Below are 27787 nucleotides of genomic sequence, written 5' to 3'. Positions count from 1 at the left end.
ACAGATGAGTGGGGATGGGGGACCCCTTCTGCACAGAGCAGCCTCTACTTAGTGGCCGCTGACAGGCTGCCCCATGAGGATGCAGGCCCAACATTACCTAATTTAATCTTCTAGAAGTCAGAATTCTGAATTTGTATGTCAACTATTGACTTTTTTTTTTTTTTTTTGATACAGTCTTGCTCTGTCGCCCAGGCTGGAGTGCAGTGGCGTGATCTTGGCTCACTGCAAGCTCCATCTGCCAGGTTCATGGGTTCATGCCATTCTCCTGCCTCAGCCTCCCAAGTAGCTGGGACTGCAGGCGCCTGCCACCACGCCTGGCTAATTTTTTTATTTTTAGTAGAGACGGGGTTTCACCGTGTTAGCCAGGATGGTCTCGATTTCCTGACCTTGTGATCCGCCCGCCTCGGCCTCCCAAAGTGCTGGGATTACAGCCCTGAGCCACCGTGCCCGGCAACTCTCAACTTTTAAATGTTAGCGGCAGACCAAACACAGATGCAGGACGGGTCTGGTACGCAGGGCTCCCACTTTGCAGTCTCTGATCTGCAGGCCGAACGATGGCAAGAAATGGATCCCACAAACACCCCCAGCCAAACTTCTGAGGCCTTAAGGGGAGGAGGCCTTGCACACCTGACTGGAGAATAGGCCTAAGAACTGCAGTGTTCCTGTTTCCTGCTTTGCTTTAGAAAAGAGAGGAGACAGAAAACCAGAGGGTCTTTTAATTGGAAGCAAGGGTGGCCCTTCAGAGTCTCAGTTAAGAGTCAAAGATGAGATCACTTGAGTAGCTCAAGAAGGGAAAAGGATTTATTAGACCATTTCCAGGACAGGGACCTGGGGCAGTGGCTGGGTTCAGTGTTCTCACACTCAGAGGAAGAAAAGGCAGTGGTGAACACCCGCCTGACTGCCTTCCCCTGATCTAAACGACACCATCTCCTCCCCCAAGGAAGACACAGCCCTGGATGCGAACCTAGAAGGGTGGGAATGGCTTATGTCACTCGGTCTTTGAGGCAGAGCTTGGGCTGGGGTTGCAGGGGCATCAGCCAATCTGCTCTCAAGGAGCAAAACTTGGGCATAAAAGGAACAGGCAGTGGGGCTAGCCGGCTGTCTGGAGGTCTGGGTGACCTGGCAGCACGGCTGCTTCCCCCACCCTCCCCCCCCCCCACCTTGACACTTCCAGGTGATTTTATCTTTATAAACAAGATGAAAATCCAAGCAGCATTAATTTAGGGGAACAAAAGATGGAAAAAAAAGGGCGGGGGGGCAGAAGCTGCTGCTGAACATCCAGGAGAGGAGGAAGTAGGAAGAGCCAGTGTCCACTGTGTGCCCCGGGGCGGCGGAGTGTCTCTGTGGCTGCAAGGCCCTTCCTTCTGGCTCCCTGGCAGGCAGCCAGACAGCAGAGGGGACTCTGTATTGACTTTGGGACAAGCCCTGGAGCCCTGTCTGGCTGTTGACATGGGGAGTGCCTGGATTTGCCCCAGTCAACCTCCCACCTTCACCATTGCCCAAGTGAAGCAGCTTTTAACTCTCTTGCCCAAAGTCCTCTGAGAATTTCTTCACTTTCAGGAGGTCATCTGCATTCACCGTGGGCCGGGTGGTGGCCAGAGACCGCAGCATGTCCGACTGTGAAGGCAAGAGTATGTGTCTGAGCAGGAGCCAGGCTCCAGATCCCCAACCTCCCGTCAGCACACAACAGGCACAGTTGAGGGTGGGAAGAGACTTGCCTTCAAGGCCACCCCAGAGGCCCGCTTGAATCTGCCTATGGCAGGGACCCTCTTCCCTCTTGAGGCAGCTCAGATGGGCCTCCTCCTGGTCTGAGAATCTAAGCTCCATTATCTCATAACTCCCCTTAGGAACTTGCTTACTTTTTTTTTTTTTTTTTTTTGAGACGGAGTCTCACTGTCACCCAGGCTGGAGTGCAGTAGCATGATCTCGGCTCACTGCAACCTCCACCTCCTCGGTTCAAGTGATTCTCCTGCCTCAGCCTCCCAAGTAGCTGGGACTACAGGCACGTGCCACCACACATGGCTGATTTTTGTATTTTTAGTAGAGACGGGGTTTCATTTCACCATGTTGGCCAGGCTGCTCTTGAACTGCTGACCTCAGGTGATCTGCCCGCCTCAGCCTCCCAAAGTGTTGGGATTACAGGCGTGAGCCACCACGCCCGGCCAGGAGCTTTCTTAACCGCACGCCCCCAACACCAGCCACAAGGGCAGACACTTGCCAGGATGGCACAGGCCATAATGAGAGGGCCAGGCTGTGCAGGTGAGGGGCTGCCTTTGCAACTGCATCACAGTAAGCCGTCTTGACACATTCACTGCCTCACTGCACTACAAAGCCAAACCCATGGACTGATGTCACATTATCTGGACCTGACTTGACTTGGTAAAGAATATAAAATGCAGGCTAGGTGTGGTGGCTCATGCTTGTAATCCCAGCACTTTGGGAGGCCACGTTGAGAGGATCACTTGAGCCCAGTAGTTTGAGACTGGCCTGGGCAACACAGCGAGGCCCTGTTTCTTTAAAAAAAAAAAAGAAAGAAAAAGAAAAATTAGCTGGGCATGATAGCGTGTGTCTGTTGCTACTCAGGAGGCTGAGGTCGGAAGATTGTGTGAGCTGGTGACGTCAAGGCTGCAGTGAGCTATCATTGCACCATTGCATCCAGCCTTTCTCTATATGTACAAAATGCTAATGCTGCCACCTGCATCCTGGGCCCCCAGTGAGTGTAATGCCAGCTTCCCTGAGCTACAAAGGCCATTCTCAACAGCCCAGGACATAGAAGAAGACTATTTTTTATTTTTGAGACGGAGTCTCGCTCTGTCACCCAGGCTAGAGTACAGTGGCCCAATCTCTGCTCACTGTAACCTCTGCCTCCCGGCTTCAAGTGATTCTTCTGCCTCAGCCTCCCGAGTAGCTGGGACTACAAATGCACACCATCACACCCAACTAATTTTTGTATTTTTAGTAGAGACGGGGTTTCTCCATATTGGCTAGGCTGGTCTCGAACTCCTGACCTTGTGATCCGCCCACCTTGGCCTCCCAAAGTGCTGGGATTACAGGCGTGAGCTACCATGCCTGGCCTGGAGAAGACCGTTTTTATTCTGGACCCAAGCCCCCAATTTTCTGGGCTCTGTGCAGCCCTGTTCCCTCCCCTGTCAGTCACTTACCATGCAAACCACAGGCTCTAAGAGTTTGTCCCCAGGGACATCCATCCACGTCATCTCCATGGCTCCTGGGTCCCCTGGTGAGCACGGAGTCAGGAGGTCATCAATCATCATGCTGGGGTTGGTGCGAGAGGGGCCACAGACCTGAAACCAAATGGATCTGACTGGGGCAGCTGCCCCTCAGTGTCAGAGGGGCTGGACCCCTCCGGTCTCTAAGGAAGTCCCAAAGAGAACGCTCTCTGGGTCCCTAGCATCTGAGGAGGACGGGCTCCTTCAGAACTCGGGCTGGGTGGTCCCAGCGACTCATGATTTGCATGCAATTCTGGCAATCTGTAGCCCCAATGCCTTGATGTCTTCCTCATTAACACTGTCACGTCTCACCAGGAATACAGTGACATTAAAAGTGTGATATGGTTTGGCTGTGCCCCCACCCACATTTCAACTTGAACTGTATCTCCTAGAATTCCCACATGTTGTGGGAGGGACCCAGGGGGAGGTAACTGAATCACGGGGGCTGGTGTTTCCCGTGCTATTCTTGTGATGGTGAAGTCTCACGAGATGTGATGGGTTTATCAGGGGTTTCCACTTTTGCTTCTTCATTTTCTCTTGCCACCAGCATGTAAGAAGTGCCTTTGGTCTCCTACCATGATTCTGAGGCCTCCCCAGCCATGTGGAACTGTGAGGCCAATTCAACCTCTTTTTCTTCCCAGTCTCGGGTATGTCTTTATCAGCAGCATGAAAACAGATGAACACAAAGTGGTTTTCCAACTGAAGTCCGCCGCCTTGGCAGAACGTTCTCCCAATGTCCACAAGGCTCATTCCCTCACCCCTTCACCTCCTGTCTCAGGCATCACCCCAGTGCCATCTGCCCTTCCCTCCACGCCCGAGACACCTCTCTCCTAACCCTGCTCCATCCCCATCCTCCTCTGAGAAACTCACTGACTGTGTTGACTGTCTCCCCACCAAGAACGGAAGGCGTAAGGTTTTTGTCTGTTGGTCGCTCATATCTTCCCAGCACTTAGGACAAGGCCGGGCACACGAGAGAACCCACAGCAAGCACTCAGCAGAAATCTGCTGAATGAATAGACAGGTCTTCCTGGTCATTTTATATCCAACACTTTCCAAACACTGATTTGGTGTCCACCCCGCACAAGAGCACACAGTGCTGACGGAGGAGGCTGCAGCAGGGTTAAGACAGTAAAGTGGCCCTGTCCTCTTTCACACACCCTGAGATGGCTGCACTCCAGAAGAGCTGCAGGGAGGGGACAGTGGGTGCAGCCCCCATGGCACTGGCCCTCGGCTCTCCAGGAGGCCTCAGAGACTGTCACCTGAGCAGCCGGGGAGCAGGACCAGGAGCTGGGGAAAAAAACGAACATCCCGCTCTTACTATGAGATTTTCTCAGCAGTGGCCGCAGGCACTCACCTTTTTGAAGTGTGTGGCCGACTGCACCTTCCTCACGGGCTGCATGAGGGAGTCCCGCACGATGATGCTGATGTCCGCGCCCGAGTAGCCTTCCGTCTTCCGGGCCAGCTCGTGGATGTTTGCATCCGTGAGGTTGTGGGGAGTGCTCCCGAGATGCAACCGGAACATCTGGGCGCGGGCAGCTTCCTCCGGCAAGGGGATATAAATTCGTTTTTCAAACCTAGAGAGCCCAGCACACGGCAGGAGTTGACAGCGGATGATGGAATGGTATTCACGGAAGGGGAGGCACGAAGATTTGAGTGAAACGGACGCACTTCATGGGCCAGTGATGCTGGCGGCACATCCTCAACAAGCCAGCCTCACAAAGGGCTCTGCTTGGCAGGCAGACGGGAAGACTCCAGGGAAAAAGGGCCAGGCCGCACCCAGGCTGCCAGCAGCAGGCGGACCGTGACCGTGGTGGGAGGAAGCCTCCAGCCCTGGCTTCTCCTGGGGAAGACTCACCTCCTCCTGATGGCCGAATCCAACACCCATGGGATGTTTGTGGCTCCAAGAACCAGAGTCCCATCGTTGTTATTCCCCACCCCTGTGGAGAAAGGGAGACAGAGACCCAGACTCTGGACACCTGCACGGGTCAGTTGAAACCTGGGGACAGACCCTGGGGGCTTTGTGTGTCAGCAATTGAAGCCATCCCTGTGCCACCCACCACTGGCAGGGTCCCAAGTGAGATTAAACCACGTCTTGGTCTGGCTGTGCAAGGTGAGACCTATAGCACTGCCTGCCATGGGGGGTGGGAGGTGAGTGGCCCGCGCGGCAGAGGCCTCAGGCACCTCTTGGGAATTGAAGTCCACCTGCGGCCCGAGGGGCTGGAGCTGGGGGTGCCTCTCCGAGGCTGAGAACAACCAAATCCAGCCGCAGCTCAGAATAAAGCCCAGGGTTGGCTTTAGGTGCAACAAGAACCAAGGGGGCCCTGGGCCCGGCACACACCCTGCATCTGGACCAAGAACTCCGTTTTGATCCTCCGGGCGGCCTCACTCTCATTTTCATTTCGGGACCCGCAGAGGGAATCCACCTCATCGATGAAGATGATGGAGGGCTTGTGCTGCCTGGCCAGCTCAAACAGGTTCTTGACCAGCCTGTGAAGGTGAGAAAGGGGGTGAGGACAAGACGTTCACGTCTGTGCCCGCCTGGGCTCCCAGCATTCCCTCTTTTCACCCTTCTCACAGGGAGGCGCAGGCCACAGTCAGGCCGGAATTGCGGAAAACGTGGTGGTGAGGAGCCCTCGGGCCACACTGCACCAAGAGGAGGAGCACACCTTGGTGTCAGCCCCAAACGCAGAGCCTCGACCCCAGGAGCTCCATGCGCTAGCTCTGCACTTAAGACACGCCAGTCCCCTTCCGAGCCCGTCTCATCACATGCAAAACAGGAGTCAGTGTGGGGAACCATGTCCCCCACACACTGCCCCAACAGGGGCTGCAACCCAGACCCCAAAAATATCCTCACTTCCTTTCCCTTCTCTTGTGGAGCACTTCACCTCTCCCAGGTCCCTTCCACCTTCACTTGTCTTTGTTGGGACAGTGTCCCAGCCAATCAGCTAGCGACACACTGCTCTTGGGTACCCTCCCTGAAAAGCAAACCACTCCTCCGGGAGGTGACTCCACAGGGTGGGCCACTGGGTCACTAGCAGTGCCGGGGCTGCTGGCAGAGCATGGCCTGGTGGCCAACTTACTTTTCACTCTCCCCCAGCCACTTGGACATCAGATCTGAGGAGGACACGGAGAAGAAGGTGGAGTTGTTGGCCTCTGTTGCCACGGCTTTGGCCAGATAGGATTTCCCTGTGCCAGGGGGTCCGAACAGCAGAATCCCCCGCCAGGGGGTGCGCTTGCCTGCAACAGAGAATCCACAGAAGTGAAGCCTCCTGACTGGGGAAAGGAATAGGAAAAGCAGAGGGTCTCGAGTCCCAGACGTACAGTAAGAGGGCATTCTGTGAAACAACCGACTCTACCGACAAACGAGTGATGGGAGCTACATTCCCTGCTGTGCCCTGTGCTGTGACCCCATGACCTTGCACAGTGACACTGGCTGGCACTGCTTCCTGATCCTGCCCCCACCCTGTGGGGTGACCGTCATCTCATAGCTCCAGCCACAGCAGTGTTGTGGACACCAGCGAGCAGCCAGGCCTGGCCCTCTGCAGGCCATGCGAGCTGAGTCGCCACTGACTCCCGGGTGCCTCGGAGTGCCAGCCCTGCGGAAGCCTGGCATTTTTACATTGGGGCTTGAAATGGCTCAACTCTCACCTGTGAACAAGTGTGGGAATTTGATTGGCAAAATGACAGCTTCTTTGAGGGCCTCCTTGGCCCCCTCCAGCCCGGCCACGTCGTTCCACCGTATGTTGGGCTTCTCTATCACAACAGCACCTGCGAGAGGGAGGCCGGCCCGGGCCCGGCCAAGGGGCATGAGCCAACCCAGCAGCGCACCCACTCGCATCCCCTGCCGCTGCCACAGGGCCGCGAGCCACTTACCCATCAGCTGTTCTTGCAGTTTCTTTTTCTCCGGATTATCCCCTTCACTGTCACTGTCACTGCTGGAAAAGGAGATGGAAAGTCACAAGCTGGCCCTTCAGCCTGGAGCACAGAGGTGCTCCCAGCAAGTCCAGGCTCCGCTGCCTGCACGCTGGTTAAGGAACGAAGCCTTCCTGGCTTAACAGTGCCGTGTGACCCACAAGCAAGTACTTCAGGGACATTTGGGCCGATGCTCTCAGCAGCTCACCTCAGGACCCCCCCCCAGCAAACACTCCTATAACCTACTGTTTCTTCGCGGAGGGGATGGGAATTGGGGTCGGCCCTCTCCTGAAGGCCGTAAGGGAAATGTGCTTCAGCTGGACTTAAAGAGCAGCCCAGGCCAGGTGTGGTGGCTCACACCTCATACTCTGGGAGGCCACCTGCAGTGGCTCACACAGCCCAGGTCGGGTGTGGTGGCTCACCCCTGTAATCCCAGCACTCTGGGAGGCTGAGGCGGGAGGATCGCTTGAGCCCAGGAGTTTGAGACCAGCCTGGGAAACAGCGAGATCCTGTCTCTACAAAAAACACAAAATTAGCCAGGCATGGTGGCACGCACCTATGGTGCCAGCTACTTGGGAGGCAGAGGTTGCAGTTAACCAAGATCGCACCACTGCACTGCAGCCTGGGATACAGTGAAGCCCTGTCTGGGGGGGAAAAAAAAAAAGAGCAGCCAGTCAAGCAATGTAGCTGCCGGAGTTTTTTTTTTTTTTTTTTTGAGATGGCGTGTTGCTTTGTTGCCCAGGCTGCAGTGCGATGGCACAATCTCGATCTCAGCTCACTGCAACCTCCGCCTCCTGGGTTCAAGTAACTCTGAATTCTCTGGTCTCAGCCTCCTGAGTAGCTGGGATTGTAGGCACATGCCACAATGCCTGGCTAATTTTTTTTTTTTTTTTTAAGACAACAGTCTTGCTCTGTTGCCCAGGCTGGAGTGCAGTGGCTCCATCTCGGCTTACTGCAAGCTCCGCCTCCCAGGTTCACGCCTCAGCCTCCTGAGTATCTGGGACTACAGGTGCCCGCCACCACGCCCGGCTAATATTTTGTGTTTTTAGTAGAGATGGGGTTTCGCAGTGTTAGCCAGGATGGTCTCCATCTCCTGACCTCATGATCCGCCCGCCTCAGCCTCCCAAAGTGCTGGGATTACAGGCATGAGCCACCGCGCCCGGCCTATTTTTTTGTATTTTTAATAGAGACGGGATCCACCATGTTGGCCAGGCTGGTTTTGAAATCCTGATCTCAAGTGATCTGCCCGCCTCGGCCTCCCAAAGTGCTGGGATTACAGGTGTTAGCCACCGCGCCCCGCACCAGAAGCTTTTTGTAGAGACTCAGGGACAGCACGTGCTCCTGACTCCAAAGCAGCCACTGCCGAAGGACAGAGGAGAAGGCAAAACCGAAATTGAAAGGGAACTCCTGGGGAGAACGCAGCCACTGCTGTCACCCCAGGGCTACTTCCTCCCTGGATGGAATTTGTCATCCTCAAAACTTTAATCCTTCTTGGAGATCCCTGGCCTCCATCCCTGCCTCGCCAGACCTCTCCCTCTGTGGATGGGAGTGCGGTGTGGACCCTCCATCCAGGAGGAGGCCTCGCCTCTGGTGAGGCAGCTGACACCACCCACCCCTCTCCTGCCCCTCCCACGCCTCCGAGATACCACCAGCATTTGTGTTCATATGACTGGGATCACCGTGGTGGGTGAACCCGGGACCTGAGGTGAGAGGCTGTGGAGAGGACCCTGGCTGGGGAATCAGGGCCACCCGCCCTGCATTGGGGGTCCAGGCTCCATCCTGTGCCACCTCGGCAGGGCTCCTAACCCGAGCTGGCCGTCCCACCTGTTGGAGGCAGGTGACTCTTTGACAGTCACAGCAGCTGGCACTCATTGCATGCTCTCATGTGCCAAGCTCCAAGGGCACTGCCCTCATCATCTCACTGTTCCCTGCGGCAACGCTCGGAGGGGAGTTCCACGACCTCCCCGCTTCCAAGATGTGGAGATGGTAGGCACACGGGGTCCTGGCACTAGGCTGGGAGGTGACAGAGCTGGGGTCCCGTCCTGAGAGGCTCTACCATATGCACCAAGCTGCCCCTCTCCCCACGGCTTGTGGGTCAGATCCAATGAGACGGTGAACACGGAAGTGCTCCAGGCCGTGCTCCCTGAAAGCAGCTGCTGGGACTGTCATCCCTGCACTATGAGGACCATTCCCACAGGGAAGTCCAAGGCAGCATGAGCGCCAGGAATGACGGGGAGCCGTGAGGAGGGCCCAGGCGCCAGGGTGGACGCTGCAGACACTCACCCCTTGCCCTCACTCTGGTTCTCTTTGACTGGCTTCTTGCCGTGTTTCTCTTTGCTTCGTAAATAATCCTTCAGCTTCTCGGCCCGGTCTAGGTACTGCACGCACTTGGCTCGAATGCTCTCCTTGGCCTTGTCACTGTGGGCCTCATCTGTGAAAGGGAACACAGAGGGGCCCCTGTGAGGCTCATGCGCCACCCCCTTCCCTCCCCTCCCCTCTGGAGTGCAGCAGCCTGAGGACCCCGCGCGTGACTCACACTTGATGGCGTGGAGGAAGTACTCCACCGCATGCTGGTACAGCCGCAGCGCCTCCTCGTAATTCTTGGCTTTGTCCTCTTCTGTGGCTTTCGTCACCAGATCAATGGCTTTCTGGAAAGGCAAAGCAAATGGCTCAGTGCTTCCTTGGAGACGTGGAAAGTCCCTGGGGTCACAGGCGTGGGGATGAAACGTGACGGGGGATGCCGCCGGGCCTGTGGATTTATTGCTTGCGGGCCGTTTCATTGGCCTACTTTTTCAACATCGGCTAGAAAGGCCTTCAAAGGAGGCTTTAAAAACCAGCTGGCCGTCTTCACAATAAGCTCAGACGGTTAAAAGCCATGCTCTGGATTTCAGCAAGTGGAAACCTGACCTAATACCTCAGGTCAGGGCTCAAGGGGCAAGTTCATGGGACTTTCTATTCTGCTGCCTCAAGGGAAAGAGAAACAGACCCGAGCTGAGAGCCTGGCAGAAGGGACACGCGGGAGCAAGTGACTGCTGGTTTGTTTAGCAAGGAGGCCAGAAACTGCACCCGGCCTCAGGGCCAGAGAAGAGCCAGCCAGAAGGAAAGTCCTGCCCGGACTGCAAGTTTGCACAGGATACACTGAAAGGCCTCCCTCCTCCTCCTACTGGCCCCACGCAGCTTGCTTCTCCAGGCTGCAGAGAGAAGACAGTTGCCTTCGCTGTGTAAAGTGACACCCCGGGAAGGGACACTTACACACAAGGCTCCACATACCAGTAGCTCCAGTAAGAAAAGTACTTGCTTGCTCCCTGCTGTCAACAGAAGGGAACTGTGTCCCTCTGGAACCTTCTAAGAGCTCTGTGAGAGTGAGTGTCTTTGGGAATCTCATAAATCCTGTAGGCCAGTGCCCTAGGCTGAACTGAAAGCACCTACGTGGTTTTATTTATTATTATTATTTTTTGAAACAGAGTCTTACTCTGTCATCTAGGCCGGAGTGCAGTGGCGCGATCTCGGCTCACTGCAACCTCCACCTCCTGGGTTCAAGCGATTCTCCTGCCTCAGCCTCCCCAGTAGGTGGGATTACAGGTGCCCACCACCACATCCGGCTAATTTTTGTATTTTTAGTACAGACAGAGTTTCACCATGTTGGCCAGGCTGGTCTCGAACTCCTGACCTCAAGTGATCCACCTGCCTTGGCTTCCAAAGTGCTGGGATTACAGGCATGAGCCACCGTGACCGGTCAGTAAAGCACCTACATGGTTTTAAAGCCTGGTTTTAAAAACTGCAGCTTCACCAATGCCTGCAGGAAGCATGACCAGAATTCTCCTCCTCAGATCCAGCACCAGTTACCAGGCAGGCAGTCCCACCGCAGACCCACGGTTCCAGGCACAGCAAACAATAAACCTCCTGACCAGCTCTTGGCAGGGCCCGGGTATTTGTTCAGCCCTCTCTCTCATCTGCAAGGAAGAAGTCTCCGAAAGAAACACACAGCTTGACAAAACAAGACAGGCCGGGGGAGGCTGGGCCGGGCTGATGTGAAATGAACTCAGCGGACTGAAGAGATGAGAAGAGGGGGTGAGTGCTGGCCATTATTTTCAAGTCTCTGCTCCCTCTACTACCTACAATGAATGGCTGGGAGCCCCCAAACCTTCTTGGAAATGAGCTTAGGCACAGGCTGCCCTTGTCTGCCCTCTTCGGCATGATGTTCCTTCAGATAAGACAGGAAGGCAGCGCTCCTCTCTCTGGTGGCTTCTCGTCTCCAGAACAAACACCCCCAGTACCCTGGACTTTTTCACTCTCCGTAGCTTCATGCTTGGGTCTATCCTTAGAACAATACTGAAGGTGTTCTTTGTCCCATAAGGAGCAGCACTGACCCATCCCCTCCCTCCTTTTGGAAACTCTAGTAATGCACCTAAGAGTGTGCTGGGGCTGGGCGTGATGGCTCATGCCTGTAATCCCAGCACTTTGGGACGCCGAGGCGGGCGGATCACCGGAGGTCAGGAGATTGAGACCATCCTGGCTAACACATTGAAGCACCATCTCTACTAAAAATACAAAAAGTTAGCTGGGCGTGGTGACGCGTGCCTGTAGTCACAGCTACTTGGGAGGCTGAGGTAGGAGAACTGCTTGAACCCGGGAGGCGGAGGCTGCAGAGAACCGAGATTACGCCAGAGCAAGAGTCCATCTCAAAAAAAAAAAAAAAAAAAAGAGTGCACTGGACTTTGCTGGCAGCCACAATACAGTTTTTCACACACAGGGGGTCCAAGTTTCAATGGAGAGAAACAGTTTTACAGAACAGGAGGGTAAGGTGACAAACTGCCAGCCCTACCACATCTCTAGTAACACGTATGGCAAAAGATGAGGATGAAAGAAAAGAGTGCTAATGGGAGCTGGCAAACGCTTACTGTAAAGGACCAGATGGTAAATAATTTAGGATTTGCCAGCCAGCCAGTCTCTGTAGCAACGACTCAACTCTACCTTGATGCCACAAAAGCAGCTGTAGACAGTATATCAATAAACGAACAGGGATGTGTTCCAATAAAACTTTATTTATAGACCCTGAAATGTGAATTTCATAGGCTTTTCATGTGTCATGAAATACTTTTTTTCAAGCCATTTAAAAAATGTAAAAACCTATGACATTATGTTAAGTCATAATGAAAGAAGCCAGCCACAAAGGACCACCTATTGTATGACTCCATTTATATAAAGTGGGTTTCTCTGTAGGCAAACCCACAGAGAAAAAAAGTAGATTAGTAGTGGTTGCCCAGGGCTGGGAGAGAGAGGGGTTGAGGGTGAGGGATTTCTTTTGGAGGTGAAGAAAATGTTCTAAAAAGTGATTATGGTGATGGTCACACAACCATGAATATACTAAAAGCACTGAATTATACACTTTAAATGGGTGAGCTGTGCTGGGCACAGTGGCTCACATCTGTAATCCCAGCACTTTGGGAGGCCGAGGTGGGCAGATCACACTTGAAGTCAGGAGTTCGAAACCAGCCTGGCCAACATGGTGAAACCCCGTCTCTACTAAAAATACAAAATAATATTAGCTGGGCGTGATGGCAGGTGCCTGTAATCCCAGCTACTCGGGAGGCTGAGGCAGGAGAATCACTTGAACCCAGGAGGCGGAGGCCGCAATGAGTTGAGATTGTGCCACTGCACTCCAGCCTGTGTGACAGAATGAGACTGTCTCAAAAAAAAAAATTAATAAAAATAAAAATATATAACGGGTGAGTTATATGGTAAGCACACAAGTTATACCTTAATAAAGCTGCGTTTAGGCCAGGCCTGGTGGCTCACACCTGTAATCCCAGCACTCTGGGAGGCCAAAGTGGGCAGATCACCTGAGGTCGGGAGTTCGAGACCAGCCTGGCCAACGTGGTGAAACCCTGTCTCTACTAAAAATACAAAAATTAGCCGGGCGTGGTTGCGGGTGTCTGTAATCCCAGCTACTCAGGAGGCTGAGGCAGGAGAATCGCTTGAACCTGAGAGGCGGAGGCAGCAGTTAGCCGAGATCACACCACTGCACTCCAGTCTGGGCGACAGAGTGAGACTCCGTCTCAAAAAAATAAATAAATAAATTTAAAAAATAAATAAATAAAGCTGTGTTTAAAACTGAAAAACATTCTCGGTTCACGGGCCATAAAAAACCTGCCTGGGCAGACGGGATCTGCGGCTTCTGCTGGTGTACGGTGGGATCTGGCTATGGACTCTAATTCTTAACCTGGTACCCCAACTCATTCCATGTCTGCTCCTACTTCTGCCCTCCTCCACCTCCAGGTCTCTGAATGCTACTGGAACTCTGATGTCCCTTCTTCCATGAAGTCTTGCCTAACTCTCCCAGGCACTTTGTTGGCTGTCAGTTAATGGACACCTACTATGTGCCAGATACACAAGAATGCTTTACCGTAATTATTCAATTTAAAGCTATCATCACAACAACCTAGAGGGCATTACCCCATTTTACAGACCAGGAAACTCGAGACCCGAAGATGGAAAAAAAAAACTAGCCCAAGGTCGCTTGCTGGTGAGTGGCAGACCTGAGATTCAAACCCCGGGATGAGGCCTAAGCATGTTGATCTCTTCTGGCCCCGCAGGACTGACAGCACCTAGAGGGTGGGTCAGTCGTTCACCCAGGTGGCGCCATCCCAGCACCACCCTGCAGGATCTAGGGAATGAATGAAGGGTCGCTGGCCGAGAAGAGGAAGTCGAAGATTGGGGAAGGGGCCGGGGCTTGTTCGAAGTGGGGTCGAGGGACTTCCAGGACCCGGGACAGGAGAGCAGGGAGCGGGACAGGAGAGGAGGGAGCGGGACAGGAGAGGAGGGAGCGAGACAGGAGAGGAGGGAACGAGCATCGCTGTCTGAGCGCCCAGCCGGACCCCGGGCCGAGCTTCACGAGGGTGCCTGTGCGGCTCGGGTGAGGCTGATCCCCACGGCGGTACCGGGGCGCCGGCCACACGAAGCGGCCCTGGGGCTGGGCCAGCCGGGCAGGGCCGGAAGGCCTGAGGGTGGAGATGCCACCCGGCTCCGAGCGCGTGGAAACAGACACGGGCGGAAACGGCGAGGGGGCGGCCGGAGCGGGGTCGCGAGGCCGGGGCTGGGAGGCGCCCACCTGACCACCCGCCCGCCGCCCGGCTCTGCGGCCCACAGGCCCCGCTGCCTTCGGCCTCCGAAGTCGGGCCGGGCCGCACCAGGTACCTGGAGGGTTGACGTTGTCATTTCATCTCCTGGGTCCGCCCCACACCCCGCGGCGCTGCTTGCGGCCTCGGTCCGGCCCCGGGGAGCCGAAGTACTGGGTCCGGCGCGAGGAGCCCGGCGGTGGGCGCTGAGCGCGGTGCGCGGGCAGGGCGGCCGCTCGCAGCGGGAGCCGAGTCCGAGGGCAAGCGAGGAGCGCAGCCCAGAGCGGTCGGGCCCGAGCCGAGCGGCTGCCCCCTAGCGGCCACGGTCCGCACTGCAGGCACCTCTCCCTGCCGCGGCGAAGGCAGGGGGGCTGTTCGAGAGGCGGGACAGACTGGGGACGAGGAGGTGGGACTAGGGCGAGACGGACAGGGGGCGGGGACGGCGTGGGTGGGACAAGGCCGGGGCGGGGCCTGGCGGGGCGTACATTCTCGGGGCGGGGCCAGGGGCGGAGCGGGGTAGAATCCGGAAATCCTGACCTCGCTTGGAATAACAGCGGCCATTGGGCAGTTTTATTCTCACAATAAAACGAACTTATCAGAGCATTGGTTTCTCCATGTTTAATACCGCACGATCATAATTAGCACCTGCCTTGTCTGGCTTTTGTGGGGAATAAATGAGCTAGCTAATGTAAACAGAGTGAGCCCCACACTGGGGCTCAATCCCTGGTGGGATGCCGCCGACTGTTCAAAGCCAGTTTTGTTTTGCTTGGATTGATTGACTGATTGATTGATATACGGAGTCTTGCTCTGTCGCCTAGGATGGAGTGCAGTGGCATGATCTCGGCTCATTGCGACCTCCGCCTCCCGGGTTCAAGCGATTCTCCTGCTTCAGCCTCCCGAGTAGCTGGGATTACAGGCATGCACACCTACTGTGTGTAGCGTTGTGTGCTAGTTTCTGGGGATACAATGATCAAAACAGTTCTAGGGCTGGGTGTGGTGGCCCACGCCTGTAATTCCAGCACTTTGGGAGGCCAAGGCAGGAGGATTGCTTGAGCCGAGGATCAAGACCAGCTTGGGCAACATAGTAAGACCTCGTCGCTAAATTAAGAAACAAAACAAAACAAACAAAAAAACGCACCAGAGGCAAGTGATCCATTTGTCCACAAGTCTACCCTGTGAGAGAAAAAAAATGGAGGGCAAAAAACATGCAAGTTGAGGCTGGGTATGGGGGCTCATGCCTGTAATCCCAACACCTTGGGAAGCCGAGGCAGGCCGATTGCTTGGGCCTAGGAGTTCGAGAACAGCCTGGGCAACAGGTGAACCCCCATCGCTACAAAAAATAAAAAACGTATCTGGGCATGGTGGCGCACACCTGTAGTCCCAGCTACTCCGTAAGCTGAGTTGGGAGAATTGCTGGAGCCTGGGAGGTCGAGGCTGCAGTGAGCCGTGACCAGGCCATTGTACTCCACCCTGGGCAATGAAGCAAGACCCTGCCTCCAAAAAAAAAAAAAAAAAAAAAAAAACCAAAAAATTGGCACACCTTAATCTCTCTTCACAAAATGCTAATTAAATACAAAGGAGAGGCTGAGCGCGGTGGCTCACGCCTATAATCCCAGTACTTTGGGAGGCCGAGGCAGGTGGATCACTTGAGGTCAGGAGTTCAAGACCAGCCTGGCCAACATGGTAAAACCCTGTCTCTACTAAAAATACAGAATATTCGCCGGCCGTGATGGCGGGCACCTGTAACCCCAGCTACTTGGGAGGCTGAGACAAAATCGCTTGAACCTGGGAGGCGGAGGTTGCAGTGAGCCAAGACCACGCCATTGCACTCCAGCCTGGGCGACAAGAGCGGAACTCCATCTCTAAATAAATAAATAAATACAAAGGAGAAAACAATGAGGACATTAGCTTGACTAGGCAACTGAAGGGAACACCCCTGGGGGTGGGATGCGTGGCCCTCGTGTGTCTCTTGACATGATACCCTGAAGAGAGCATGGCATCATGGCATCTCTGCTAAGATTGTATGACACAGCCTGGTTGTGAGGCAACACTGAATAGAACCAGCTGGAGAGCTGTGCTGCAGAATCAAAGCCCTGTGCTGAGACTCAGGCACATGCGAATTAGAGTGAAGCTGAGGAACATTCCAGACTGAAGAACTGAGACACGACGACGAAAGGCAAGAAAGTGGTACTGGCCAGGATCCAAGGCCAGAGAGGAAAACAGGACATGGCCAGGATGGCTGGCATCATTTGAATGGGGTCTATGGAATGGGTGGTGGTGTGCCAATGTTAATTTCTTGATTAGGAGGGCTTTATGGTGGCAATGCAGGGACTGTCCTTATGTTTTGGAGGTCCTCACTAGAGAATTTAAGGGTGCTAGAGAATCATATTAGAAAAAGACAAGGTAATGGAATAAATATGGCAAAATGTTAACAACTGGGAGATTTGGGTGAAGGAGATTTGTACTGTTTTTGTAACTTTCCTGTAGGTTCAAAACTGTTTCAGCATTTTAAAAATTGGAAAAAAAAAAACAACCACGTGACTAAGCAACTTTTTTATTTACAGTATAAAGGTTACAAAGGTATATATGTATTTATATATATAATACCCTTAAGTTACACATTTTCATTGTAATGTACAATGCTGTATGTTGATGTGCTACTCAAGGGGAAGTGCTGTTTATGCATCTATATTTATAGAGTATACATAAAGCTTTTTAAAATTAGGAACACAAATACTGCCTTGTTTTACGCGTTGGGTTTTTGATTTGGTATCCAGAAGATCTGAGACTTAAATTTCAAACAAGACTTAAAAAGAAGCCTTGTTTAAATACAGGGTTCTAAAAAGAAGGAAAAAACCCAGAACATCACGTACTTTTAATTATTTGTAAAAGCATTATTCTAGTTTTCTAAGTCTTTATACTTAAAAATGAAAGCAGTGTGGAAAAGAATCCACATAAGCAGGTATCATCAGAGTTTGCACAGATTAGCCAAAACAGGCCTTCAATAGGTAGTGGTTTTCTACATTATCTTCCAAAAGACCTCAGGTTTGGTACCAAAAAGGACAGATTTTTCCGGGCACCAAGGTCCTATAATGCTGCACTCATCCAGTGGATTGTAAACATAATACTGGAGTCGTATAGTGGAGGGAAAATTCTGAAACCTGTTCTTACAATAAGGGCAGATTTGCGACAAAGTGAGAATATCATCGAGAATGATGATCGTGCCAAACCTGAAACTTAATTTACATCATCATTTCCTCTCCCCCCAATTCTGTTAATTCACAAATCGAGGTGAAAAGACACAACTGACACTCGCTTTAACAGGACCCAGATAGAAGGAAAAACATTTCTTCCAACCTAGGAGGAACACACATTTACAATACTTATGTGCTGGTTTTAATAGTATACAATCATTAGCACCTGATTGTCAAAGGGTAGGTTTAAAGAACAAGACACTGAAGGCATGACCTAATTTTTGTGCACACCTCCAAGATACTTGAAAACCAAGGGGAGGGCACCCATGTGATTCAGTTTCCTGTGCCATTCCAATCACTGATAGCTCAGGTACTTTCTGGGCAATGACTAAGGATGTTGCCTGAAAAGCTAACCCTAGAGATAAACAGAAGGCAAGCTGGATAGAAAGGGACTGTTATTGTGTGAAAATTATGGAAAACATTCAGTCAGCCTTATTTTCTTTAGGTGCCCTTTTCACTGAGTCCGAATGCCAGCGTGTCCTGGAATAAGTGAAATTTTGTTAATTTTTATTTATTTTTTAAATGTTAAAAGTTTTTTTTAAAAATTTTTTAAATGGAGTCGGGGTCCCGCTGTGTTGCCCAGGCTGGTCTGGACCTCCTGGGCTAAAGTGATCCTCCTGGCTTGGCCTGATTTTGTTAATTTTTAAATATCTTCATTTTGATCTATCATTAATGGAGAAATACTCCATCTACCATGTATATAAGGACTTTCAGCATAAGAAATGCTTAAATAGTTTAAGGGTGGACATGAATACAGCAATTAGAAATAAGGGGTTAATAAAATATGCATTTAGTTTTGCTGTTACAGTTAAAGAAGCATTTTTTAAGAAAGACTTTCTCATTTATCTACTTTGGGCAATAAAACAATTTTTGTTGTTGTGATTTATCTTACAAAGGATACTATATACTGTTCTCTTTCCCAAACTAAAGTCTAAATTTGCATTAAAAAAATCATGCATGATGAAAAGACCACCCTACTTAAATGTGCTTGGAGTCCTTTCATGTTGGCATGGATCAAAACCTGAGTATCCCTTCAAACATTTTCCAGTTTGCCAGATCCAGATAAACAGACTTGTAAATATACTTTGGTAAAAATATGAAGTGATGAATTACTTAACTGCTGAATGATAAACAGATGGCATGGTGTGACTGAGAAATAATGGATTATGTGCTACTTGAGGGCAGGAACTTTCTTTTGGACCCTTCAGAATGCCTGGTGTAGAACTATATATTAATAAATGTTTATTAGGTGAAAGAACACATGAATATGTCATTCATTAGCTTTCCAGTTTCAAAATTAGTGTCAATAGCATGGGACGTACGATTATTGCAAACTGAGAAAGGGACTTAGGGGACTCAGAAATTATAAATCTTTTTCTTCTTTTTCTTTTTTTGGAGATGAAGTCTCGCTCTGTTGTCCAGGCTGGAGTGCAATGGCATGAACTCGGCTCACTGCAACTTCTGCCTCCTGGGTTCAAGTGATTCTCCCACCTCAGCCTCCCAAGTAGCTGGGACCACAGGCGCGCACCACCACGCCCAGCTAACTTTTTGTATTTTTAGTAGAGATGGGGTTTCACCATGTTGGCCAGGCTGGTCTCAAACTCCTTACCTCAGGTGATCCACCCACCTCAGGCTCCCAAAGTACTGGGATTACAGGCATGAGCCACCACACCCGGCCAGAAATTATAAATCTAACCAGGATTCCCAAACCTACAATACAATGAAATATCATTTCTCTCTCATAGGGTTTGGTTTTAACCAATCTATTTTAAAAGGGGCAATTCAAGGATTATGGCTTATATGGTAGATTTCTGTTGAATATGATCAAATGTTCACTGGAGAACAAGCAATAATTTGCAAAAGGCATATTTATGCATTACATTAAATGTGGATCCTCTTATAAAAACTAGAATAAGCATCAGTTCAGTCACCCAATGTGGGAAGAAAGAACAGAGGTGGCAAGAAATGAAGCTCAAGTTTGTTTTGAAACAAAAGAAGAAACTTATTAAAAGATTCTTCTGAGTTACTACATAACAACCATTCTTCTAGTTGGCAGTTTAGCTAGTCAGAGAGACAAAAAACAAAAAACAAACAAAAAAAAACAGATGTCTTCTATGTGCCTATTTATTGTACCTTATCCTTAACTTGAAATTCTATCCTTTAAGAGAATGAATTTGTGTCACTCATCTGCCAGATGTTTTTGTTTTTTTAGAGAAAGGGTTTCAAATCAGCCACTTAAGCAGTCTATTACTAGTGTAAAATAAATTCCATTTAACATCACAGCATAGGAATAATGATATTGCTCAAAAATACATAACCCTGATATATAGCATAATTATTTTAGAACTATCATCACAAATTTATCGAGTGTCTATGTATCCAGCACAGTGAAAGATTTAGCTTAAAGGGTGGAGGGGGGCAGATTGCTACAATTGGTTTTTAAAGATAGTATGTGGAAAGTCAGAATAATTTTAGATTACCAAGCAATCAGGGGGCACAGAGAAAGAACAGCAGGAGATGGCAGAATGCTCTACTTCCATCTTCAGTGGGGTTTAAAAAAAAAAAAACCCCACAATAACAGCGGAAATTTAACTGAAAGTGATTTCCAAACTCAAAGTAGAGTATAAGACCACCTGGTACTTAATGTCATACCTGACAGAGATATATAAAAAGAATGAATGACTACAGTCAAATTCAACTTAAAGTTTAAGCAGAATCCCAAATTTAAATAAGTCTCTTTTCATTAATAGATATTTGATCTGATCAGAGCAATCTGCTTTGAGACCAAAGAGATCTGGCATTTTACTTATTCATTAGGAATTGAAAAAAGAAGACCTTTGGCTTTCTAACCAGCCATTTCATTCATGGCATCAACAGCTGATGGCAGCCACGTGGAAATGTATGCTGGATATTTGGATAGTTTAAATATTATGTACAAGGAATAGCTTATAACCAGTGAAAATAATAAGAACATAATTCAGCATAAGTGTCCAAGATACAAAAAAGCAGAGAAAGTGCTTGAGTCTACAGGTCTTCCCTGAAAGTTTCAAAAATGTTTAATTCTTAAGCAGGTAGGCCTTTTAATAGAATTTGCATAGCAGCATACAAGGTAATTTGCATTAAAATATATGAACAGAGATTCTTCCATGGCTTTGAAAACAAATATATCCACATGCATATAAGTTAAGCAAGAAGACCTGGAGTTTCTCACAAAATTAAAAAAAAAAATCTATTATAACCTTTTCTCACTCTTTGGTCCATCAAAACCATTTACAGCAAAACCTGTTTCTAGGAGAAACATAGCCTTGTCCAGATTCCACACAGCTTAAATTTTTTTTTAAGCATAATTTCTGAGGCCAGATGCAGTGGCTCACATCTGTAATCCCAGCACTTTGGGAGGCTGAGGCAGAAGGACTGCTTGAGCGCAAGAGTTGAAGACCAGCCTGGGCAACATGGCGAAACTCTGTCTCTACAAAAAAAAAAAAAAAAAAAAAAAAAAAGAAAAAAAAAACCCATAAAAATTAGCCAGGTCTGGTGGCACACACCTGTGGTCCCAGCTACTCAGGAGGCTGAGGTGAAAGGATCATTTGAGCCCAGAAGGTTGAGGCTGCAGTCAGCTATGATCATACCACTGCACTCCAACCTGGGTGACAGAGTGAGAACCTGTCTCAAAAAAAAAAGAAGGAAAAAAAAGAACAAATTCTGGTTTATCAGCTAAGTGCATTCATTCAGCTGGAAAAGCTTTGTTACCATTCAACTTAGGAGGATAAATTAGGAAAACAATCAGTAATAATGTTAGGTATTTGTTGTTTAGAAAGATTTTTTTACTTATAAAAATATAAGAAATAAATAATCCAATCTCTCCTGCCATGCAATCAATTTTCAGTAACAAAGTTTGTGAGAGTACAGAACATAAAAACAGGCACTATCAGACCTTCTTTGGCCTAAAAAGTGCTAAAACATGGCTTTAAAATAGGTGAATGACATTTAAAGTAGTATTTTTGACTGCCTATATATGTTCCAGTATTTAACCTGAAACTCTTATCTACTAGGAAGGTGAGTTTACAGTTACAACTATCTAATAAATACTGTAGGAACTTATATATAAGTATTTCTTCATATAAAACATTAGAAACTAATTTCCAGATAATGTTTCATTTGATGACTTCAGGAAAGGACTTACCTTTTTCAGAAAAAGAAAAACTGAATGTTTTTCTTTTGTTCCTTTCCTTTTTTTATGGAGAGAAAGGAGAGAAGTTTTAGGAGAAAAGGTGGGAGACTTTTCATATACCAACTCGCTGCTCCTAGGCATCTGTGTGGAATGTGGAGAAGCTGTCGAAGCCCCGGGTCTGGGGGGCACAGGAAGCAGTCCCTCTGAATGGGGAGCAGATACTATTCTGCAGTTTCCTTTCCATTCCACACACTGGAACCCACCACATCCTCAACAATTTTCTTAATTCAAAATGAAAAAGAAATGAAAAGTGAGCTGGTTCTATAAAAAAGGTAGAATATCGAAAATTCCCATTTGTAGTTATCATTTGGAAATAATTTGCCATACTTTGGCATCTAAATATAAATACATATTTATCATGGTGTCCCATTCATTAGAGAGCACTTCATTTGCGGACTGAAAATCCCACAAACACATTTGATTGAAGAACAACCTTGGTCATCATGATTGGAGAGCTGTTAGGTATGTAAGAAAAGCAGCAAAAGGGTTCTGGTTCTTGGGGCTGCTAATGGACAAAGGAAACCTCCCATACTTTCATCTCACAACAAGACTCAAAAGATATTATTAAGAACCCTACAAACCTCAGTGCTATACATGTCAGTTTAGCCTTGACCAAAATGAGTGAAAATGCACACATGCCTTGCCTTTCCTGCTCACATTTTAATTCCACCTATTTTACATCCTCATATAACCAACAAGCAGGGTGGCTCAGAAGCTCCCCTGCAAATCTCAGTGGCTTAGCCTTTCACATTAACACAGAAAACCTCAACCAAATGGTTTTGCTGCTGAAGTCTGTAAAGGCATCATTCAACATCTCATATTAATAATGCTCTCACTGCATAGAGGGTTCAAGATTGCCTACCTGAGGGTATTACATATTGAAATTCTGATTCCAGAAATCATTTCTGGACCTTCAAGAGATTTTTTTCCTTCCCTGAAATGAAAATTTATTGTGGGTCAGGCACGGTGGCTCACACCTATAATCCCAGCACTCTGGGAGGCCAAGGCAGGTGGATCACTTGAGGTCAGGAGTTCAAGACCAGCCTAGCCAACATGGTGAAAACCTGCCTCTACTAAAAATACAAAAATTAGCCGGGTGTGGTGGTGGGCAGCTATAACCCCAGCTACTCAGGAGAATCACTTGAACCTAGGAGGTGGAGGTTGCAGTGAGCCGAAGTCATGCCACTGCACTCCAGCCTGGGAGACAGAACGAGACTCCGTCTCAAAAAAAAAGAAAAGAAAATTTATCTCAGATGGAGCCAATCTTAGGTTTATGAATTTTCAAAACATAAAAAGCTCTTGAAAGACATATTCTTGTCTAGATTTTAATTTCCAGTTTTAAGCAGTTCAGATAATTCATTTTTGGAACTTTGACAATTATATGAAGCTGGGGGAAGAACAGGCATCTCTCCCCAACCTCTACATATTGTTGGTTTCACTGTAATGAGGAAGGAAGACTGACTTATGAGTGAAGGAGGACAATGGAGTTACAATGTTGACCTAGAACTCTCTCTGCTCATGGGTCCTCCCCATCGGTCAGGCTGCACTGAAACCAAATAGCTCATTTTGCACACAGGTGTGTTTTTCTCTTCTTTTCTCCCCCTGTGCCTGCCCCATCTGAAGTGACACCCTCCTCCACCCTCCATAGCGCTCACATTCTTCTATGGCACTCTTGATCAATCAAGCAAACAAGAACTTTCCCTAGACCTTTCTTCAGAGAGCATAAAGAACATCCAAGTCAATATTACCTATTCTTTGAGATCCAGGGACTGTGCTAATTTTGACATTTTATATTGATATTATACCATTTTAAATGCTTGCAGAGATATACCACCTTCAAAATTAGGAAAAACAAGCTGAGTTGATTTTCCAACACTACAAAATCAGCATTCTTGCTGCTACTGTGTCCTAATGATGATATCTGGCAATCTTAACCAAAAGCAGGTAGCTGTTCCATGGTCTCATCACCCTGCTCACTGTAGGGTGTGCTGTGAAGCCAACAGTAAGTCTTGAATTAGCAGTTGCTTGTCCATGCCACTGCTGCCACAAAGGGCCAGGCCACAGCCAGGATGCTGCATCCTGTTGTTTTTGGGCAGCCCAAAACAACTCGACATGATGTTTGTGCGGAAGAGCTGGCTTCACCCACCAAGTCTACTCCTCAAGCAGGCTGGCTCTTTAGGATTTATCTTGCTCAAACAGATCTGCCTACTAGAAGAGATGCCATTAAGGAAACCCACCTCAAAGACTATTCCTCAAAACTAGGATAGGTGATCTCCTTGAAATGGCAGTGATTTCCAGTTATTCAAATAGTGACTAATAAAGCTCCACTAACCCTAACCAAAGGCACATTTGGTAAGCAATTAAAAAAATGGCTTAACCTAGAAAGAGGATTTTCATTTAAAATAAATCTTATAATACTCCCTGGCTCCTAACAAAAATAAAATTGGAAAAACCTAAACCAAGCAAAACTTTTCTTTAAAAGCAGTGGCTTCCAACTTGCTTTTCAACTCAGTCACCACTAGAAAGGAAGCAGAAGGCAAGGCAAATCAAATTTGCAAGTTCTAAGTCCTAGAGACAGTGGCAAAGCTTGGGATAAGGTGGGAAGTGATGGCCAGGCTGAGATAGAGGGAGATCCAGGGCAAACGGAACAACCCTTTGGTGATGCAATTCAAGGACTTCCTATGGTGGAAGGAGCTAGTGAGGACAGTAAATCCAAGACATACGACCTATCTGGAATGCTCACGAAGCAACAGGCTGCTGCAAGCTAGCACCTGGGAAGGGACAATTGTTTTGAACAAGAGATCAAGGCTAAGTACAACACAAATCCTACAGGGAGAAGAAAAAGAAAACAATGCTTGGGTATTTGATTATGTCTAAAAATGAAAACAATGAAAAAAAAAAGAAAACAATGAGCCATTCTTTTTAGCAGGAGAAATAAACCTAATTACTCATAAACCATATTTTGAAATGAGAATAAATCAACAGCTTCATTTTGGAGCCTTTTAGAGTCCTAGAATATCTGGCCAAGGTAGACTGTGAAAGGTAGGCTCTTCTTTAAACACGGTTATGGTTCAGCAGTTATTTGCAGGTCCTTGGGAAGGCACTGTGCTGAAGGAGAGCAAAGAGTTTTCTTTTTGTGCTTTTTTTTTTGAGGTGGAAATATTTCTTGTGACAGTCAAGGCTCTTTTCTGATTTTTTGTTGCTCATACAAGCAGTCCCATACGAGTGACTTTGGCCGATAAGAACGTGTGCAACACAAATACAATCGGCTTCGGACAAGAGTGCAGGTCCATGGTCTGTGGAGAAAGGACACTAAGTGTCACTACCTCACTACCATATACAGACAACTTAATAAACGAAGATGCAAAATAAATTTAAGGTAGGTAAAGAATGTGCCAGAGCTATGGAAACTCTTAGGAACTTAAAGTCACAGGCAAAAGTGCACTATGGAATAAGGTTATTCCATGTCATAATACTGGCGTGAGGTTTCACATCCCCAATTAGGAGACAACTGGTGGTGTACTGGGTTTCACCATGCCTGGTAGGAAGAACTAAATAGTAGAGGATTTAAAATCTAAGGCCAGGCGCGGTGGCTCACGCCCATAATCCCAGCACTTTGGGAGGCTGAGGCGGGCAGATCATGAGGTCAGGAGATCGGGACCATCCTGGCTAACACGGTGAAACCCCATCTCTACTAAAAATACGAAAAATTAGCCAGGCATGGTGGCACGAGCGTGTAATCTCAGCTACTCGGGAGGCTGAGGCAGGAGAATTGCTTGAACCAGGGAGGCAGAGGTTGCAGTGAGCTGAGATGGTGCCACTGCACTCCAGCCTAGGCGACAAAGCAAGACTCCATCTCAAAAAAAAAAAAAGAAAAGAAAAATGACACCAACAAAAACCAACACCCAATGCCATCTTGAAAACTGAAGAACAGCAGACACAGTGGCTCACACCTGTAATCTCAACACCTTGGGAGGCCAAGATGGGAAGATCACTTGAAGCCAGGAGTTCAAGACCATCCTGGGCAGCAAAGCGAGACCTCATCTCTACAAAAAATACAAAAATTGGCCAGGCATGGTGGCACACGCCTATAGTCCAGTCCCAGTTACTCAGGAGGCTGAGGCGGGAGGATCACTTGAGCCCAGGAGGTATAGGCTGCAGGGAGCTATGATTGCACCACTACACTCCAGCCTGGGCGACAGAGACCCCATCTTTAAAAAAATTTTTTTTAATTTAAAATTTCATGGTTCTAAATGGAATGTCAGTCCATGATTTTGTATATAAGGGGTAAGAAGTAATGAGAAGGAAAGAGAACATCTATTAGATAAATATGTGTTTCAGAAACACTCTTACCAGTTCTCCCTCGGGACCACCAAAATCCAAGTATAGATTTCGGATGCCATCATCAGCAGACATCTTCAGCCTTTCAAAGGGGTAGCGGTACAATATGCTGCTGGAGCCTCCATTTTCCCTGGAGATGGTGAACCCATTTTCATAGTGAATAGTAAGCCTTACCTCTTGGCCATTTAACATGCAGCCTGTTGAAGAAAAGCAAAAAACATTAGTTGTAAAGTTGCTATGTCAGTTATCAAGTGAAAAGGGATTCTTCTGACTTCAAAATAGGAAAAATATTTTCTTGAGCATGTGTGATACCTAACCTGTATGTAAACTTCTTAAGTGTGTTTTGTGCCAGGCGCGGTGGCTCACACCTGTAATCCCAGCACTTTGGGAGGCCGAGACAGGCGGATCACAAGGTCAGGGGTTTGAGACCAGCCTGACCAACATGGTGAAACCCCCGTCTCTACTAAAAATACAAAAATTAGCTGGGCATGGTGGTGGGCGCCTGTAATGCCAGCTACTCAGGAGGCTGAGGCAGGAGAATTGCTTGAACCCGGGAGGCGGAGGTTGCAGTGAGCCAAGATTGCGCCACTGCACTCCAGCCTGGGCGACAGAGCAAGACTGCCTCAAAAAAAAAAAAAAAAAGCGTGTTTTGTTTTGGTCACTGAGATGAGGCAGAAATGACCATAACACTCCTCGACATCTGTTCTATTTAATTCCACGAGTACCCACTGAACACTCGTAGTGGCAAGTGTGTGTAGGCTGTGCAGGGCACTAGAGAAGTAAGAGGCACAGTCCCTGCTCTCAAGGACTTTGTAAACACATTGGCATAAACAGGAAATCTCCAACTGTGTAAGGCAGAATGTACAGAACATGAGAAAACACCAAAGTGAATGAGGCCAAAGTCAAGAAAAGGTTTCCTGGAGGAGATGGGCCTTCAGATGGGCCCTAAAGAATTGGTAAAACTGGCCGGGTATGGTGGCTCACACCTGTAATCCCAGCACTTTGGGAGGTTGAGGTGGGCGGATCACTTGAGGTCAGGAGTTAGAGACTAGCCTGGCCAACATGGCGAAACCCCGTCTCTACTAAAAATACAAAAATTAGCCAGGCATGGTGGCACATGCCTGTAATCCCAGCTACTCGGAAGGCTGAGGCAGGATAACTGCTTGCACCTGGGAGGCAGAGTTTGCAGTGAGATGAAATCACGCCACTGCACTCCAGCCTGGGTGACAAGAGCGAGACACTGTCTCAAGAAAAAAAAAAAAAAAAAGAATTGGTAAAACTGGACAGGCAGGGAGGAAGAGGCAGAAGGACTGAACTGGGAAAGAAGGAACAACCAAAGGAGCAAAAGGCAGAGAGGCCTTTCAGGAGCTGTGACATGGTTTGGTTGGCATTTGGGATAAAGATAAAGATTATGTTCATCAAAGTTAAAGGCTATACTCAGCAAAAGTCACAGTCAATGCTATCAAAGATACAATTCAAAGGACACCTCTGAACTGACAGGATACAAACAATTTTGGTCAAGACTGGCAAATGCCCCAGGTATGGTGGCTCATGCCTACAATTCCAGCACTCTGGGAGGCTGAGGCAGCAGGCAGGAGGATCACTTGAGGCCAGGCGCTAGAGAACAGCCTGGGTAACATGGCAAGATCTCATTTCTATAAAAATAAAAAATGTATCCGGGCATGGTGGTGTGTGCCTATAGTC

At 48.8% G+C, this 27787-nt stretch overlaps 2 protein-coding genes across 2 annotated transcripts in view; both read right to left on the bottom strand.

The window, feature by feature from the left end:
• Window positions 1–779: 779 nt before the first annotated feature.
• VPS4A (vacuolar protein sorting 4 homolog A) lies at window positions 780–14657 on the bottom strand. Its single transcript, XM_054454134.2, has 11 exons — window positions 14337–14657; window positions 9676–9787; window positions 9423–9570; window positions 7101–7162; window positions 6876–6995; window positions 6308–6464; window positions 5566–5714; window positions 5083–5164; window positions 4582–4801; window positions 3162–3302; window positions 780–1617 (listed from the first exon to the last, which is right to left on the bottom strand). Exons 1-11 carry the CDS (start codon window positions 14355–14357, stop codon window positions 1516–1518), a joined length of 1314 nt encoding a protein of 437 aa, XP_054310109.1. The 5' UTR covers window positions 14358–14657; the 3' UTR covers window positions 780–1515.
• Window positions 14658–16795: 2138 nt separating this feature from the next.
• The window catches only part of SNTB2 (syntrophin beta 2), a 125577-nt gene continuing 114585 nt past the window's right edge, over window positions 16796–27787 (bottom strand). The window contains exons 6-7 of the mRNA XM_054454120.2: window positions 26096–26280; window positions 16796–25038 (exon numbers count right to left, since the gene is read on the bottom strand). Of these exons, the coding sequence (XP_054310095.1) occupies window positions 24946–25038; window positions 26096–26280 (278 nt within the window). The 3' untranslated portion in view covers window positions 16796–24945. The remainder of the gene's footprint in view (window positions 25039–26095; window positions 26281–27787) is intronic.

Source organism: Pongo pygmaeus, chromosome 18 (assembly GCF_028885625.2).
Source record: "Pongo pygmaeus isolate AG05252 chromosome 18, NHGRI_mPonPyg2-v2.0_pri, whole genome shotgun sequence".
Lineage (NCBI taxonomy): Eukaryota > Metazoa > Chordata > Mammalia > Primates > Hominidae > Pongo > Pongo pygmaeus.
This window is presented reverse-complemented; position numbering and strand designations above follow the sequence as displayed.

Excerpts from the sequence above, each read along its gene's own strand:
- VPS4A (XM_054454134.2), bottom strand. The coding sequence starts at position 14,357 with ATGACAACGTCAACCCTCCAG. Across the intron at positions 6,996-7,100 it reads ACTGCAAGAACAGCTGATGG|GTGCTGTTGTGATAGAGAAG; the intron begins GTAAGTGGCTCG and ends TCCCTCTCGCAG. Across the intron at positions 3,303-4,581 it reads CGGCCACACACTTCAAAAAG|GTCTGTGGCCCCTCTCGCAC; the intron begins GTGAGTGCCTGC and ends ATTTGGTTTCAG.